The 16613-nt window shown below is 42.2% G+C and overlaps 1 protein-coding gene across 6 annotated transcripts in view; it reads right to left on the bottom strand.

Annotated features, from left to right (window-relative positions):
• Positions 1-652: 652 nt before the first annotated feature.
• YEATS2 (YEATS domain containing 2) overlaps positions 653-16613 on the bottom strand; it is a 51808-nt gene continuing 35847 nt past the window's right edge. For 3 of the 6 annotated variants that reach the window (XM_050902099.1, XM_050902103.1, XM_050902104.1), the window contains 10 exons: positions 15036-15167; positions 14683-14781; positions 13544-13655; positions 12211-12284; positions 11031-11110; positions 9050-9251; positions 7426-7652; positions 6169-6243; positions 4666-4739; positions 653-3796 (listed from right to left, as the gene is read on the bottom strand). In XM_050902099.1, coding sequence (XP_050758056.1) covers positions 3688-3796; positions 4666-4739; positions 6169-6243; positions 7426-7652; positions 9050-9251; positions 11031-11110; positions 12211-12284; positions 13544-13655; positions 14683-14781; positions 15036-15167 — 1184 coding nt within the window. In that variant the 3' untranslated portion in view covers positions 653-3687. Of the gene's footprint in view, positions 3797-4665; positions 4740-6168; positions 6244-7425; positions 7653-9049; positions 9252-11030; positions 11111-12210; positions 12285-13543; positions 13656-14682; positions 14782-15035; positions 15168-16613 lie in introns of those variants that run through there. The other 3 variants (XM_050902101.1, XM_050902102.1, XM_050902105.1) reach the window with 3 other exon arrangements.

The raw sequence follows: 16613 nt of genomic DNA, 5'->3' as shown, positions 1-16613 counted from the left end.
CCAGCAAAGAGGGACTGTAAGGGCAATCCCCATTCCCCTGCGCCTCTTGCAGAGGGAGATGAGGAACGAGTCAGGAAGGAAGGACTGAAGTCAAGTCTTAGGGAAAAAAGGGGTGGGGGTAAAGGTGTTTTATTTTTTTTGTCTTTGTTTCTCACCATCCAGCTCTATTCTAACTGGCAGTAAGTTCAACTAATTTTCCCCAAGTTGAGTCTGTTTTGCCTGTGACAGTACTTGGTACGTGATGTCTCTGTTTTTATCTTGACCCACAAGCTTTTTCATCTTATTTTCTCCCCCTGTTCTGCTGAAGGGGAGTGAGAGCAGCTCAGTGGGCATCTGGCAGCCAGCCCATGTCAACCCATCACGCTTTTCAATCTTCCACACAAACCAATTGCTGTTTAAACAGGCTGCTCTGGAGGATGAAAAGTTGGAGGAGCTAAGCTTGCTGAGCTCCTGGCTTCCCTTGCCCCAACCTCCAAAACCAAGTGCTTTTAAAAATAACTAGAAAAGGGAAAAATTACCTTTTCCTTCAGATCAATTCCACAACTACCAATTTTTATCCAGAACTAAGACATTCTGAATATATAGAGCACACAAGAATTTGTGGATTTGGAGAAACTTCTTTGAGTGACAGGTGACAGTCAAGACAATCCTAGCACAGCTAATAAAAGAATTTATTGTAAACATACGTATCTTACACAATTATACAGTATAATACAGATAACATGAAGGATTTAAACACTCAGCATTACAAATAGGGGCAATATTTGTAAAGAGATCTTTAACTTGTATCAAGACTCTTTAGAAAGCCAAAGAAATATACCGTAACATTTCAACACACCGTATTATCTGTGGCGTTCCACACACACCTGAACGGGTGCATGAAATTCCACAACCTCTAACTCATCTCCAAGCAATTCCCACAGGAACTTCCGCTGACAAATTTTTCTCCCACCACTTTTCAAAATTCAAAGAACTTGTTGCAAACGTTTCCTACATCTGAAGGACTAAACAAATGTGTTATTTTCTATCTGCTTTTAACAGTTTATTTTTCTTCAGCAAATGTTATATATTATTAATATAGCATCTCCTAGGAGAATAACCTGTGGTTGCTCAGAAATGTAGCAACAGATCTCCACTGCAAGAACCCCATTAAGAACAAGGGGCATTTACCTGCCTGCTTCAGGGCCAGGTTCAGGACTCATTCTGAAACTCCATTCCTCACAGAAAAGCAGGACACAGGCAAGGAAGCCACAATTTGCAAACAGATGCCCAAAGACGAGCTCCTGCATCCTCAAGAGCTGCTCTGGGCGTATCAAAATCCCAGAAACTAAGCCCACAAGAGACGGGGGCTGGAAATGCATGTGTCATTGCAGAAGATCACAGCACGACTGAGTTTGCTCAAAAGGCTGTTCCCACACAACCTGCAGGCTGTCATAGCGATAGTGACAGATACCTTGAAAATGCCCTTCTCGTTTGTAAAAGCTGTGTACAGGGGTGCCTGAAAGCAGTATGGACTTTTGAGTTCACTACAGCCTCCAAACAAAGTGGGGGGCTTGCAGTTCCCCAGCTACCTGGATTCCTCCTGACTCTCAACACTGGGCTCAAACATAATCACCACTGCTCGACTCCTTCACACTGACCTCAGCTGAAAAACTGTCAGGGCTAAGCCGTGCACTTTACTCGTGCAGGCAATCCTGCACTCAGCTTACCCGAACAAGCCAGGATTATCTTCTGAATCCAGAGCATCTGAAACGCCCTTTCTAGGGGGCATTTAAGTCCTTCTCTGAATGCTGTTTGGATTTCATCCATTGGTCCCATTTCTTAGATTCAAGGGTCAGGTTCTGCCGCTCTTACATTCAAGCAAACTGTAACTCCCTGTTAGCTCTGATGAACTGAGAGGGGCTTTCCTGCAGACTCTAGTTTTATTTAAGGTGGAGAAGACAGGCAGCATCTCACCTGAGGTACATAGTACCACCTTCAGCTTAAGAACTGCATCAAACCTACACTACTCTCCATGGAAGCCTGAAACCACCCTCTAACTGAACTGTCTTCCACAGTTCCTGCACACTACTGGAGTTACCATCACCTGTCTTCTAGCCCAAAAAAAGCACCAAAAGATAACATTTTGAAGATTTCTGTTCCTACCCCAGGCCAGGAAAGATAACTGTAGTTTAATGTTTATAAAAGGCTTTGTATTGTCAAAGCACGGCACCAACAAGAGCGAGGCCTCAGTACACCCCTTGAGGTAGGTATCCTGCTCCCCATGCTCAGAGATGGGGAAACTGAGGCACAGAGTGATTAAATCAAAGGCCATGCAGCAGATCAGAGACCCAGCTGAGATCAGCGCATTGGAGGTTCTGGCTGTTTGACCAATGCTCCACCCACATGAAAGCACTGCCTCACAAAACAAGCACCCTGAAAGCACGACAGTCCAACAGGAGTCCCACCAACTTTACAATGGCTTATTCACACTACTAGCAAGCTCTCATGGGGCAGGACAAAGGGGTGGTCGATGTGGGGTGGTCAGGACGTTGTCAGCCTTCTTCAGCGAGGTGTTGATAGCCAGGCTGCAGACATGTCTCCTACACCAGTGATGTTCCTGAGACAGGTAAGTGCTGGGGTTAGTAGCAGAACTTCTTCCTGCAGTCAAGACATCAGAGGAGTTCCCCACAAGCAGCAAATCTCTGATTTTTTGATCCTATCAGGCCTCTCTGTGTTGAGCAGAACTTAACCCAAAGTAGTGCTGCTCCCACAGCACTTCACAATCCAAGCTGATCATTATGAATGCTGTCAAAACATTAAGACTTGTACAACACAGCTGGTCACCTGCCCTCCAGCACACTCCAAACCTTCTGGCAGCCTGGGAAGGCACTCACTGGGCAAGCAAAGGTTTTCAGCCAGTCCAAGCCCACAAACACTGAAAGCTGTCCTTGCTCCTCTCCTTTCCCATGCAGGACAAGTGGTCAGTCAAATCTTACCAAGCCTGACCATGGTTTGTTCATCTTGATTGCCAGTCTACCCTTTCTGAGGTGACTAAGAAAGGTGGCATCTGACACCTCCTCTAGAGAGGCAAGGAATTTGGTTAGGTGATACTTAGCTGAATAAGCTAATGGTAAGCCTACCCAGCTGTGTTCTCAGTCACATACATCATGCTCAAGCAGGACTGGCAGAATTTGTTTGCACCCATCAGCCTTCAGCTCCCCCACACTCAAACCTAACCAACCAACCCACCCATCTACTCAAATGATCCACCTTTAAAAGTTGCCTTTGACTTTTCTCATATTCAAAGTGCCAAAGCAACTGTTCTGCCCACTGCATGGGGAAACCAACTCGTATGTACACTGCATCAAAAAACATAATTTCTTTTCTTAAAAAAAAGTTCAATCTCATCAATACAGCTGTCTCAGAGGGACCAGGCCTGTGGAGTCTCTCACAGCAACTCGATGCAAACTGACAATGTTTGTTCAGCCACTGAACATACACTTACCAAGTAAACACTGACATTTAACAACTTGATTTGGAACAGAGCATCATTTTGTTGCATTAAGGTGCATCTTTAATTGGAGGTAACAATCTAGTAGCCCAATGTTATAAATGTATATAATAGTGTCCTACAGAAATACTGGATTTGTTAACCCAACTTCAGTCATAAATCCACCTTTCCTGTAGCATCTTCTCCGCTCTATTTCATTGTTCCTCATTTAGTATCTTCATATGTTTGTTTGTGAGGAAGTCAAGAAAGGGAATATTACAGATGGCTTTGTGAATATTCATCACTGTGATCTCTCTTGGAGTCCTGCAGGGAATGCATCAGAGATGCTCTTATAATACATAAAAAGACACGTGTCCATAAAGCAGCAAGTCAATAAATTTACTAACGGGGGAGGGGGGAATCAATCAAAAAAAGGATAAAAAGGCAGGTGTTAGAGCAACACAGGAAAAGCATTAAAATGACACAGCACAAAAAAGTCACTCTCATATGACTAGGGGAAACATCTTGGGCACTGGGACAGGAAAATCAAGTGCTGAAGTATTAATTCTTGAACTTCTATAGCACAGACTATGCGTATATATTTCTATATATAACATATATACATATGTTTTATAAATATTATAAAAATATTTATATATTGCATAGAAGTAAATATTTAAACTAAGCATTTTCTTGTAGTATTACTTTTTTCCCCCAATTTCAAGCTATCCCAAATCATGCTGCCGATCAGAAATCAAAAGGTGGCCTAATCATTACCATAAAAATCACTTGGTATCTGAGCCAGAAAAGAGTATATCAGTAAAATAAAGAGATTATTTAGGTTGTTTAAGTTCTGGTGGGCCATGGGTAAGTTGTCTACATGGTAACCTGAGATGGACAAGAGTGAGAAGGTCCTTCCAACGTGGCTCTGTAGAAAGAGGTCATCTGCCTTTGAGTGTGGCAACACCAGAGAATCCTGCCTCAGTTTTTAATGTCGTCCATGTTTCCATCCTTTGCCACTATGGAGCTAGATGACGACAAACCCCCTCATAAGGCTCGGATCTTCCCAGAATATAGTTCCTAAATTCCCCTCACTCACATGGTCTGAGCCACACAAAATCTGACTAAATTCCTGAAGCAGTTCAGGCCTTAGTGCTGGCGTAAGTGGTCCAAGAGGAAACAAGCTGCTGTACCTGTTGTGAGGAGCTGTCTGGTATGCCACAGCTAGCGCTTGCCGCAGGATATCACTCATAAGCTGTTCAGTGGCCTGTGACAAAAGACAACATTAGGAGACAGCATTATGAAAGAGGAAAGGAACATGCTATTTGCTCGAGTATCAGTGTAAGAGCAGCTGAAATTCTGGCTCACTTCAATCCTGTATTCGATCAGCAGGGGGCAGTTCAAGATGCCCAAGTGAGTTTTATTAGCACAGTAATAAGAACTGAGTATATTTAACAGAAAGAAAGAGATCTATAGATGCACAGAGCTCAGACTGCAACTGCCCAGTCTGGTTTCTCTCTGGACCTGCAGAGCAGTGTGTGCACAGCAGGGTGGTTCCAATGTTCCAGAGCCTGTGCTTCAAAGAGCATTTTAGGGCCCTTCCTCTCACACACCAGAGTTTGTTTTGTACATGGCAGGTTCCAGATATTCTCCTGGGAGCTGGTATATGCTTGTTAGCCGCTCCCTGTGGTCACCAGGCTTATGTCAAGACATTTTCACAAAAACCTCCCAGCCTGGACAGCAAGCAGACAGCAGCCGTATGCCCTACACACTTGGCTTAATCAAGGTTCAATCAAAAGCTAATTAAGGCTCTTGGCTTTCTGTGCCTGTATCAAGACTAGAGCAGAGGTTTCTGGTTCGTTCAGTCAGGAATGCTGGCATAACTCTACAATTATAATGGAGTAACCTGATGGTTACAATCTGTGCCTACAAATGGATCTATCTGTGTCCGAGTTCAACAATGGTAAGTAACAGAGCAGAGCAGAAATGTGCATGTGAGTGCATGTGTAACCTGCAATCAATTAGCTTTTGTAAAACTGATCTTCTGATAAGCAGTAGTCTGTATGAACAACCCCAAAAATTGTCTTTGGCTTGAAATACAGCAGAGCACTGCTAAAAATAATCTGTGTTAGCCTTCAGTCCAAACCCAGGAACTCCAACTCCATGCTGTTCAAAGCTTTGGTAAGAAACTGTCTCTGTTTTTCCAAAAGTGATTATGATAGAGAAATGGTTTCTCGTATAAGGCAGAATTGCTACTGTCTGCAGGAATTCAGCAGTCTCCCAGCAGAGACAACCCAGGCAAAAAGGAACTGAACAGTATTTAGGAAAAAATAGCTAACCTGGTATAAAATGATCAAGTCTTACAGAACTCTGGCAGATTCCCCCCCAACTCTGAAGGGTAGGACAAAGTAAGGGGAAGTTACAGAATGAGTCACTATCTTACTGGCAGTGAGAATCTGCAAATCACTATTCTGTGTCCAAGCCAACAATTCAGTCAGAAAGCTGGAAACACACACAGAAGTACATGATTCTCTTTGGCCAGCTATATATCTTTCTATACATGCACAAAGATAGACATCAGACTCTGCATCTCCTGATTTGATAAATGGATATTAATAAGGATATTCCATCTTTTTTCCTACATTACTGGGTTAATACAGTTACAGAAAAGTTCTTATTATGAAGTAATTTCTTACCTTTAAAATCATATCTTCTATTACTGATGCATAAACATTCTTTTGTACCTCAGCAGGCTGAAAAGAAATCCCTATCTATAAAATACAAGAGAGAAAAAAAAAAATTAGTACATCAAATGACACAACCCACGTTGTACTACAGATTAGATGAGATTAACAGAAAAAAATCTATTACAAAGGGTAGTTAAAAAACAATCAAGCAGACACTGCAGAACTTTCAAGCAGTATAATCTCAGGCTTCATTTAAAAAAAAAATCTGGAGAAAATGAAGCTTGACCGTTAGAACAGCCTGCAGAAATGCCTCTAAAACACAGTAGAAACAAAAGCAGGTTTTAATTTTTGTTTCAGAAAGTCCACACAAAAACCAGGCTGCACTGGGTACCTTTGGATTGAGAAAGGAAGCTCCATTTTAAAACTGTACATATATTCAATCCATCTATTCATCATCTTTCCTGCACCTAACTATGGCAACTGAAACCACCTTAAACAGTATTCCTGGCACAAAAGTTCCACATCAAAAGAGTGTTTCATCCCCCAGTCTCATTCTCATCATGCCTGTGCCCTTGTCACCTATGTAGCAAGAGACTGCAGAACACTGCAGAACCAAAGTTTTGTCCCTTGTTCTCAGCGTTTGAGGTGGAGATGGAGACCCTTTCTTTCTCCCACAACTGCTGCATGCAAACCCCTCCTGCTGCTCCTGTCTCTGCTGGTACAAGCAGAGCACTCTTTCCTACAAGCTGAGTCAGTCTCCTCTCTTTCCTTCCTGCTGCTGTGACAGAAGACCCCCTCTCCCTTTCTTTTACCCTAATGTCAATAGGGGGAAGAAATCCAAGCAGCAGAGAAGTTTGCTGTGGCCTAAGCTTTACCGCAACCCCTTTTCAGGAGCTGCTATTAAACAGCACTGGTCCAAGCAACAAGTCGGAATCTTTCATGTGATGGGACAGGAAGAATTCAGTGCTAGTGCTCCTCTTCCCTCATTTCCCCTTGCTTCTAGCCTTCCAGGATGATTTTTCTGGTATTAAGCCCTGCAACACAGCTACTCTGAAATGACCTCCTGGCTGGCATGCTTCACTTTCTCCTGCCAGCACTGGCCAGTGGAGTGTCATGAGTCAGAAGGTCCAATTTTTCCAGGGCATTTATAAAAACTTTCATAAAGCATCCAGAGGCCAATATAGATGAAAGAAAGGCAACTAAATAAATGTAGGACCACAACTAGCTTAACAACAGTTCTTATTAGCTTTGTGAGTCACTTATTACCTTCTCTGCAGTGTCCCTCACAAACTCTGATGCAGGCAAGGAAGCCAAGTAGAACTTCATCTCCTCTTGTTTCTCCTCCTGTTCTTTCTTAATGTTTATTTTTAATGGCTCGCTAAAGTTGAGAATATCTACTTCCTCTTCGTGTTCTGGTTCTCGTTTCAGAAATTGCTGTAGTTCCTCTAGTTTTTGGCACAGCTCCTCACCACTGCTGTAAGATGAAGGGCATTCTGAAAAACAAGCAATCAATTAAACACGATAGGTTACGGAAAGCTGTTTATAAACAGATGCACACTCAAAATATGGTAAGAAATTAAGGTAACTGGAAGTTATTTTTGTAGCTCCTATCAAACATAAGGATGAACAGAAACGCAAACAGTCATTGAGAGCCTCCTAATTATATCTTCATGACACTCATGGTCCTCTCCCTCATCTGCCCCTACATCTATCAAGAAGGCTGCATTTCAAACAAAACCAGGCTAATGTGAGTGTCCTAAACATTCTCACAGAAGATTTTTGACAACTGGCAAAACAGTCTGATGCTCTTCAACTTGCTTGGAGAAATGGAGTTTTTACTATGAAGGCACCACGTAGCACTAAATCGTCTTTCATATTGTTAAAAGTATTATCATACTTTTTAAGAAAAATCAGAAGACAGGTTCGCAGTGGAATTACAAAAGGGTAACCTCTTCTCTGCATGCTCGACACAAGCCAGTAGAACCTTTAGTGGAAAGCTCCGCAATAAACAGATTCTTTTCTTCAAAGACAGACACAAATCTAGTTATTTAGATAAAAATATTAAAAGGTCGATGTAGGCTTCCTGTCCACCTTCAACAACTGCAATGCAGGGCCAGACTTCGCAAAGAATAATCACATCCATATGCTTCTGTGACATACCTTAAACCCCTGTATGATCAGAACAGAAAGACATTCAGCTTTGGGAAACGGGATTATCTGAAGGTGAAACAAGGGAGCTTAACTGTGAAGAATGGATGAAATTAAAGATGTATGTTTAATACATACTAAAATGGACTGTGGAGATCCCAGAGAGATCCTATGCCTAGTGGAATAATGTAGCAGCTGTAATAAGAAAATGTGAAGCTTCACACAGGCCAAATTCACCTCACTTTTGGAGGTAAACTAATCCCCACTGAGCTCCACACCGCCACTGCCAAGTTTGGTTGGTTTGGTTTTTTTTTCATACCTGAACTTATTCACACTGTTTGCATGGTAAGTCTTAACAGAGGCTAAGCTTACCCAAGGGCAGAAATGTCTTTACTCCCTATGCTTAGTTTGTGTGCCCACTTATAAATGATTACATTGTGGGGCAAGAATCATCTCTCAAGATTTATCTACACTGGGCCTCCAAGGGCCCCAAAGCACAATAAAACCCAAAAGAGAGCCCAGAAACATCAGGGCTGATAGGAACAAGGGACAGCCTCACCTGTAGGCTAGCCCTTACAATCTCCATCTTTTGTTATTCCAGAGTGAATTAAGTTAAAAACAAAGAAAGTAAGAATTCCCTTCTCCTGAAGCAGCAGCACACGTGTGTGCATACACACAGTCTTTAGCCATTTAATAAACAGCGTCTTCGGCAGAAAGAAGCTTTCTGTCCCTCCATACTCACCTGGCTCACTGTCTATCTGCGTCAGCACGTCTTCAATTGAGTCCTCATCATTCCGCAAGGTCTCAGGGTCAGGTGGAGTGTAGCCATGGCATCGACACCAGTGCACCACATGCTTTGTTTTCAGGGGTGTAATATTGTGAAACCTGGGGTGCTTCTCTATGATTTCTTGTAGGATCTTTCTCACTGTCATTGCTCGTTGCCACTGTGACAAACCAAAGGGAAAGCTCATCACACTGGCTAAAATGTTTAAGGCTGGACTATGGCCCAGAACAATAATCCAGTTTGCAAGGAAAACAAAAGGAACATGATTTTCTCAGAAGTCAGAATGATGAGGAAAAACAAATGTGGAAGAAGGTCCTAATTCTGATATTAGGCAGCTGTAGGCAGGTCATTTAAACTCTGCTTTGTCATCCAAACAAAATCTCAAGAAAAAGGGACACGCATTTACAGGGGCCTAGACACATTTGTCTTGACTTGAAATGTCTCATCTCCCAAGTACCACCTAAGATGGCATAGTGCAAGAAATCCACTAGAGCAAAATATGCCTCTCAAATTTTTAGTTAGAGACTTTAATCATTTAAGTTGGCAACAGCAGAGGGTCTAATCAGTTTTAATTTCTTCCTTGTAAAACTCCATAGCAAGATGACAAAATTGTGAAGAAATAGGGGGAAACATAACAACCGCAATACAAAAAGGTCCAGATTAACTGAAATATTTATCTTTGGTGAACTGACAATCTATTTCAGCACTAGCATTGCTTATGTCAGATCCCTCAATTCTCTTCCTACAGAAAGCAGACACAATCCCATGAAAAGACAGACAAAGTATGTTGGGTAAAATTCCCATGACCGTAATATGCCACAGAGGAGTGATGAGGATAAAGTGCTAACAGGACAGTTTGCAAATTTCTGATTTTTAAAATGCTTCAAAAACATCTTACTTCGAATTAACCAAAAAATTACCTTCAGAGTCCCTTCTGCTTGGAAAGTCTCTGAACAATAAATCATAGAATCATAGAATGGTTTGGGTTGGAAGGGACCTTAAAGATCATCTAGTTCCAACGCCCCTGCCATGGGCAGGGACACCTTCCACTAGACCAGGTTGCTCAAAGCCCCATCCAGCCTGGCCTTGAACACTTCCAGGGAGGGGGCATCCACAACCTCTCTGGGCAACCTGTTCCAGTGCCTCACCACCCTCACAGTAAGGAATTTCTTCCTAATATCTAATCTAAATCTACCCTCTTTCAGTATAAAACCATTACCCTTTGTCCTATCACTACACTCCTTGATAAAGAGTCCCTCCCCATCTTTCTTGTCGGCCCCCTTTAGGTACTGGCAGGCTGCTATAAGGTCTTCCTGGAGCCTTCTCTTCTCCAGGCTGAACAATCCCAACTCTCTCAGCCTGTCCTCACAGGGGAGGTGCTCCAGCCCCCTGATCATCTTTGTGGCCCTCCTCTGGACTTGCTCCAACAGGTCCATGTCTGTCTTACACTGGGGGCCCCAGAGCTGAACACAGTACTCCAGGTGGGGTCTCACGAGAGCGGAGTAGAGGAGGAGAATCGCCTCCCTCGACCTGCTAGCCACACTTCTTTTGATGCAGCCCAGGATGCGATTGGCTTTCTGGGCTGCGAGCGCCCATTGCTGGCTCATATTCAGTTTTTCATCCACTAATACCCCCAAGTCCTTCTCCGCAGGGCTGCTCTCAAGCCACTCATCGCCCAGCCTGTATTTGTGCTTGGGATTGCCCCGACCCATGTGCAGGGCCTTGCACTTGGCCTTGCTGAACTTCATGAGATCATGAGATAAACTGGATCACTATCTGGACAGAAATCAGTGCGTCTTGCAGTAAGGAATGCTTCCATTCAAAATGAGACAGACTGCTTCAGAAAACAAATCAGCCAACAACAAGGAAGGTTCCATAATTCAGAAATCCTTCTTGTGTCCCTAATGACTGCTTATGAAACACAGGAGGAGAGGATTACCTCAGCTGCCCTCCTCTTCCCAATATTCCAGCTGTAATACTGTTCCACTGAACTGGCACAAAAAGAGCTTGCATCTTCACCTAGAAAACACAAAGCCAAAACCAGTATTAAATTTTTAGTAAGTGAAGATAAATTCTTCATTTAGTGGAGAGGAAGGGGAAATATGTTTCATGCTCACAGGATCAAGGACTGTAACTCTCTAACTCTTACAAATGCTGTGCCCTCTCTGAGCACAGCACAGATACATGCAGCAGACACTGTGGTTTTTGGATGCAAAACCAGCATCCCTCTTGTCACATACACAGGCATCTGTGGCTATGGGCTGTTTTAAGCCTCTTTTACCCCCCAAAACTGTAATGCTGTAGACCTGTAAGTCTGTCTTACTGGTCAAAGTCTCTTCCTTTGCAAAACTTTTTTTTTCTGCAACCAAATTACAACATAAAAATGAAACAACAGTGAAAAGGTTTCCTGGCAAAAACATGAGGAGGGGATATGAATGCTAAGCAACAGATTCATGAGTGCTACTGTAGGCCAGAGAGCTGTATGTAATGAAAGCTTTACTGTGCTGCCCACTCCTACTTTGCCCACTGTGCTTATCTTGAGAGGGTCTGCCCTACCCAGTCTACAGGACCACTTGTTCAAAGTGCATTAGTTACCAGAGAAAGCTGATACGTTTTCAGCTATGTACAAGTAAGAGGTATGCAATTATAAAGTAGTATAGAAGATTAAAACGTTTCTCTGCAAACTACCACCTTTGGAGGGGGGGCAAAACCCCCAATAAACAAACACATTCCAATGCTGAGTTATGTTATCATATTTGCAAGCACTTCCGAAACTCTGGTACTAAATTTAAAAAAAAAATAAAAAAAAAAAAAAAAATATCACACATCCATTAACAACAAACCAGGGAAAAGAAAACCTACTTGCAGCCATTATGTGAGGAAATACAATCTATTTCGAACCAAAAAACAGATGAAAGTTAATAACTGCTGACAACATAATTGGCTTTACTGGAAGAACCTAATTCTAAGCATCTTTAGAATAGCCCCTGGAGTAAGCTCTCTAGGAGAATGGCTTCATTTCATTCTGCCTTTTAGTAATTTTTGCGGCTACAGAGTATGCAGGGCATTCTGTTCATAAACCAAAAATAGGAAGTAAAGGCTTTTCATCTACTGCTTACTTTTTTCAGCAATTAATGGAACCTTCTTCACTATTGCTGTTAAAAGCTGCTGGACGTTCTCCAAATATTCTATGCTGCAAGGGATAAAAAGAATCACAATGGAGAATATTGTTGGAAGCAATGAATCGGATGCAAAAGGTTTCAAAATCACTGCATGGTTTAAAGTCCCTAGCCCCAAGGCGTTATAGCAACAGCAGTGTGAGGATAAACTGTTATGCCCAATCCAGAGAAGGTATTTCAAACAGCCCTTCCTCTTGCCGAAGCGTCCACATCTGAAGCTGCATTTGTCAAGCTGAAGAAACTGAAGACAGGCTTTTTTGGGCAGGGTTGGAAGAAATCCCTGCATCATCTCGCAAGCTGTAACACTAGTTTGAGGGATAAGACACACCTATTAGTGCAGGCTGTCCTGGTAGGAACATGGAATACTGCATGGGAAATTTTGTACTTATGGGAGTTCAGGTAAATTTAACCAGCCATACTGTATTTAACTGGCAAGAACTGTATTTTCCATTAGTTATTTTATAACTAAGATAATTTCCAGTGTGTAGTGAGTTAAGATTTATTCCTGTCTCCTACACATACTCTCCATCAGGGTAATGTCTGCGGGCATATGTCGGGGTAACAAAACTTTTCAAAACATGAAGACAGGAAAGTCAGCCACTGGAGGAATCAAGAGCAGAAGAAACATCCTACACATTACAAGAAATATGCAGAGAAAATTTTGCAAACTGAGTTCTGGTGAAAAAAACACTAACAAGTACTTGCAAGAGCATCACAAACAAGGCAGCGGATTTCACAGCATCCAGTGAACAAATACTCCAATAATCTTTATTATTTAATTCCAATTCTGAACCAAGGCAGCCCTCATACTAAGTAATTACAGAAGTATATGAGCTTAACAAGACTAGAGAGGCAAGAAGACAGACAGTTCTACTTACTTCAGATGCCCCTTTTTTGACCTGCATTTCACTGGGCAGTTTGATCTCAGTAAGGACACACAATGGCAATGGGAATTATACAAGCAGTGGACGGTAAAGAGGTTTTAGCAGCCTGAGATGTTAGCAAACCCCAAAACAACTGCAAATCTTCAAATAATCTTTTTCCCCTTTCATGAGCCCTGCATACAAATTCATTTACAAAGAAAATATTACAAACCTGTCTGAAACAAATGCCACCCAACAGGACTAGTACTGATACAGCAGCATATGGGACAGAAGATTTTATAATGTATTTCTAGGTCAACCTTAACACTACTGCATGTATCCCTAGAATCTCCTCCATTCCCCCTGGTGTTTCAAAGATTAGAAATCCTTACAGAGAAATGAACAATTACTTGATTACGTAATTCCCAAGTTCGGAGCTCTCTTCTGTTTTTACTGCTGCTTGGCCTTCTTGGGTACCCACAGAACTGCAGTTTTGTCCTGTTGAATCAGGCTCCATCTTAACTTCAAAGAAACAGAACACATTTTAAAAGACAAAAAGTACCAGTCAGCTTGATAAATAGTGTCTTGCGAGACTCCAGTAAGAGTAAGGGTCTTACATAACATCACTTCATTTGTTGTTTGCATTCTGATTGTTAAGCATGAACAAATTTGACCTTCAATTCTGCTGAAAGCAAGCCACCAGAACATGCTCCCCGCCTCCAAATCTCAACATGCTCACATCTCATCCTTTTTAGAAAATCTGGATAATCAATTGCCGACATTTTGCATATGACTGCCTGATCTAAATTGAACTGCCTGCAAATGTATGTTGGCCTTTTTGTAAACAAAGAGCTGAACAGAAAACTACTAACAATTTTAGCAAGAAGTGACATTTCAAAGTGAGAACTTTTTTGAAGACACCACTGATTTTGACATCAGTGAACTTCGTCATGTCTAGGACAGAACTCTGGTGAGACAGGAGCAGGGAGAGAAACACGTTCCCAACCCAGAATGGCCAGGCAGTTCTCTGGGACAGGAGAGACGCATGACAGTTTTGCAAGAACTGGACTTTGAGTACCTCAGCTCCGGCCTATGCATTATTCTGGGAAGTACTGTACGTACATCTTTCCCCTGTGTGTGTGTGTGTATGCACACACACGTGCTGTCTACATCTAGCGCTGTTGGAAAGCATTCTCCAGTACATTTCACCATAGTCACTATTCTGAGGACAGCAGTAACTGTGATTAAACACATGCTGCTCTATGTATTTCTGCAAATACAGATTGAAATAATGGATGTTTAAGGTACTCATGGTAGCTTTCTAGAACATCCTCATTTCTTCTGTACTTGCCTATGCTTTGGGATTTGTTGAGGGGGAAGTCACTTCATTTCCTAGTCCCCAGGTGCCATTTTTACTTGATTTAAACCCTACTAACAACGGAAATAAAGGAACCCACAGTCACAGGGTCTACTTTCATAGTCAGGCCACTTGCATAAAGCAGCACCAGTTTATTTCTACTACTTATCTTACTGAGAAATTCCTTGTTACCTTTAGTGATGGATGCTGTAGAGGGACTAGGGATAACTGTACTTGCTGCTGTGACAGCTGAAACAGCTGAAACTTTGCTGGTAGAAAGGGACTGTATCACTGGAGAGGAAAAAGAAAAAAGAAAAAAAAAAGGACAACAAAGAAGAAAAAAAAAAATCCAATTTCATACACTGACAAATAACCATGTTCAGAAGCAACACAGCTTTTTTGCAGCACAAAGTTTAGGGATGAATTTCCTTGCTACATTTTCTTCTATCTCTAACTTTGGACCATGTATGCCAACAGTGACCAAGAGCTACCCTGTGTCAAAGGGGATTTTCAAACACCATCTGTCATCCTCCTCTGCCCTTTACCTTTGTTCATAGGCATGAGTATTGTCTGAACACCTCCAGAAGCTGTGTTTACACCGAGCTGTTTAAGCTGGCTGGGAACTGTCAGAACAGCCTGCTGTGGACTAGACTGATTTGAGTGGATTTTTAGCAACCCTGCAAGAAGAACGGAAGACAAAATGTTAAATAAAACACACCATTTAGTTTATCTCCAGCTACTTCTCTCCCTTTCTGCCTGAACCAGGATGGCATGTAAGCTAGCACGGCCACCCTCTTAACAAGCCACAGTTCAGCGAACTGTCACACGTTTTTACTGACACAAATGATTGCTAAAATACTGGGGTACTGCACCACAGTGTGCACAGTATTACATGCTGCACAGTGCTCTGGTATTTGTAAAGCAAGTTTCCTAATTACCTAAGTAATCTTAAGCAAAAGTTGATGTAACACAAACCTTTCAACTGAAGCAGGCTCAGCACAGAGTAAAACACTCTTGTCAGAACAAGACCTTGTGCTCAAGGGTCTGGTAAGCCAGTGAACTACAGCTCTGTTGTACTTACACAGCCACTCTCACTGAGGTATCCAAGTGCCGCACACACCTCTGCAATTCAGCTTAGCAGCATCCACTGCAGTCAGCAGAGCACAATCAACCATGTTTTAACTAAGCGACAAGCCCAAGGCTGCGCAGCAAGTCTGATGAAGGACATACCTGAACTGAGTGTCCTGTGTCTTTCTGTAACATGCACTGAACACATCCATAAGGACGGCTAATCAAGCTATGAAGCATATTAAAGTAGGGACTGAATTAAATCACTGATGTTAGTCAGGGCTAAAAGAACAAGCAGGACATTCAGATATCAACAGCATTATCAATGGCAGCACCCAGTGACTTCAGTGGAAATCAGCACGGCTCCAAGCTGCGCCACAGTGCCACGGGAGAGTAGTATTCATTATCTGTCCACCAGCTCTCTCGTCCACAGCGATGACATCTCAAGCTACCACAGCCAGCACTCTAACACTGTGATTTGGGCTTATGTCCATCCTTTCTACTGGTAAACCGGCTATTTTCAATATAATTGTATTCAATCTACAGCTAACTTTTCTTCAGATTGTGGAAATTTAATAGGCTTCTATTTTAGAACATTGACAACAGTAGACTTCTTAGTTTCACGATGGTAATTTTATACTCACGATTTGTTTTGAGATAAAGTTTCCATTCTCCTCATATTTTATGATTATTGTTTAAGAAACACAGCTGCCTTCCAAGTACTAGACATGCAAGGTCTGCTGAAGATGTCTCTTGGTTTCGAAAGATGCACAGCACTGGTCAGTCAGGTTTTCACCTCCAGGCAAGAAGGCTAACCTAGTATTACCAATTCACTTGTGTGTGATGCACAGATGTGTCAGGATAAGACAGCAAGGGACTCAAACAGCAAGGCGAGTAAGAAGGGACATTTTCAACTAACCCTATTAGCCTGATGGGTGGGAGACATTGTTCATTGCAAAACAAGGGCAAATTTGAGATTCTTTTTGAAAAGTTGCCTTTAAAAATACAAATCTTCAGAATTTTAACACAGTTTTGGGTTTTTTTGTCTTTTTTTT

Source organism: Gymnogyps californianus, chromosome 10 (assembly GCF_018139145.2).
Source record: "Gymnogyps californianus isolate 813 chromosome 10, ASM1813914v2, whole genome shotgun sequence".
Lineage (NCBI taxonomy): Eukaryota > Metazoa > Chordata > Aves > Accipitriformes > Cathartidae > Gymnogyps > Gymnogyps californianus.
Note: the sequence above shows the minus strand (reverse complement) of the source record. Positions and strands in the feature narration are given on the sequence as shown.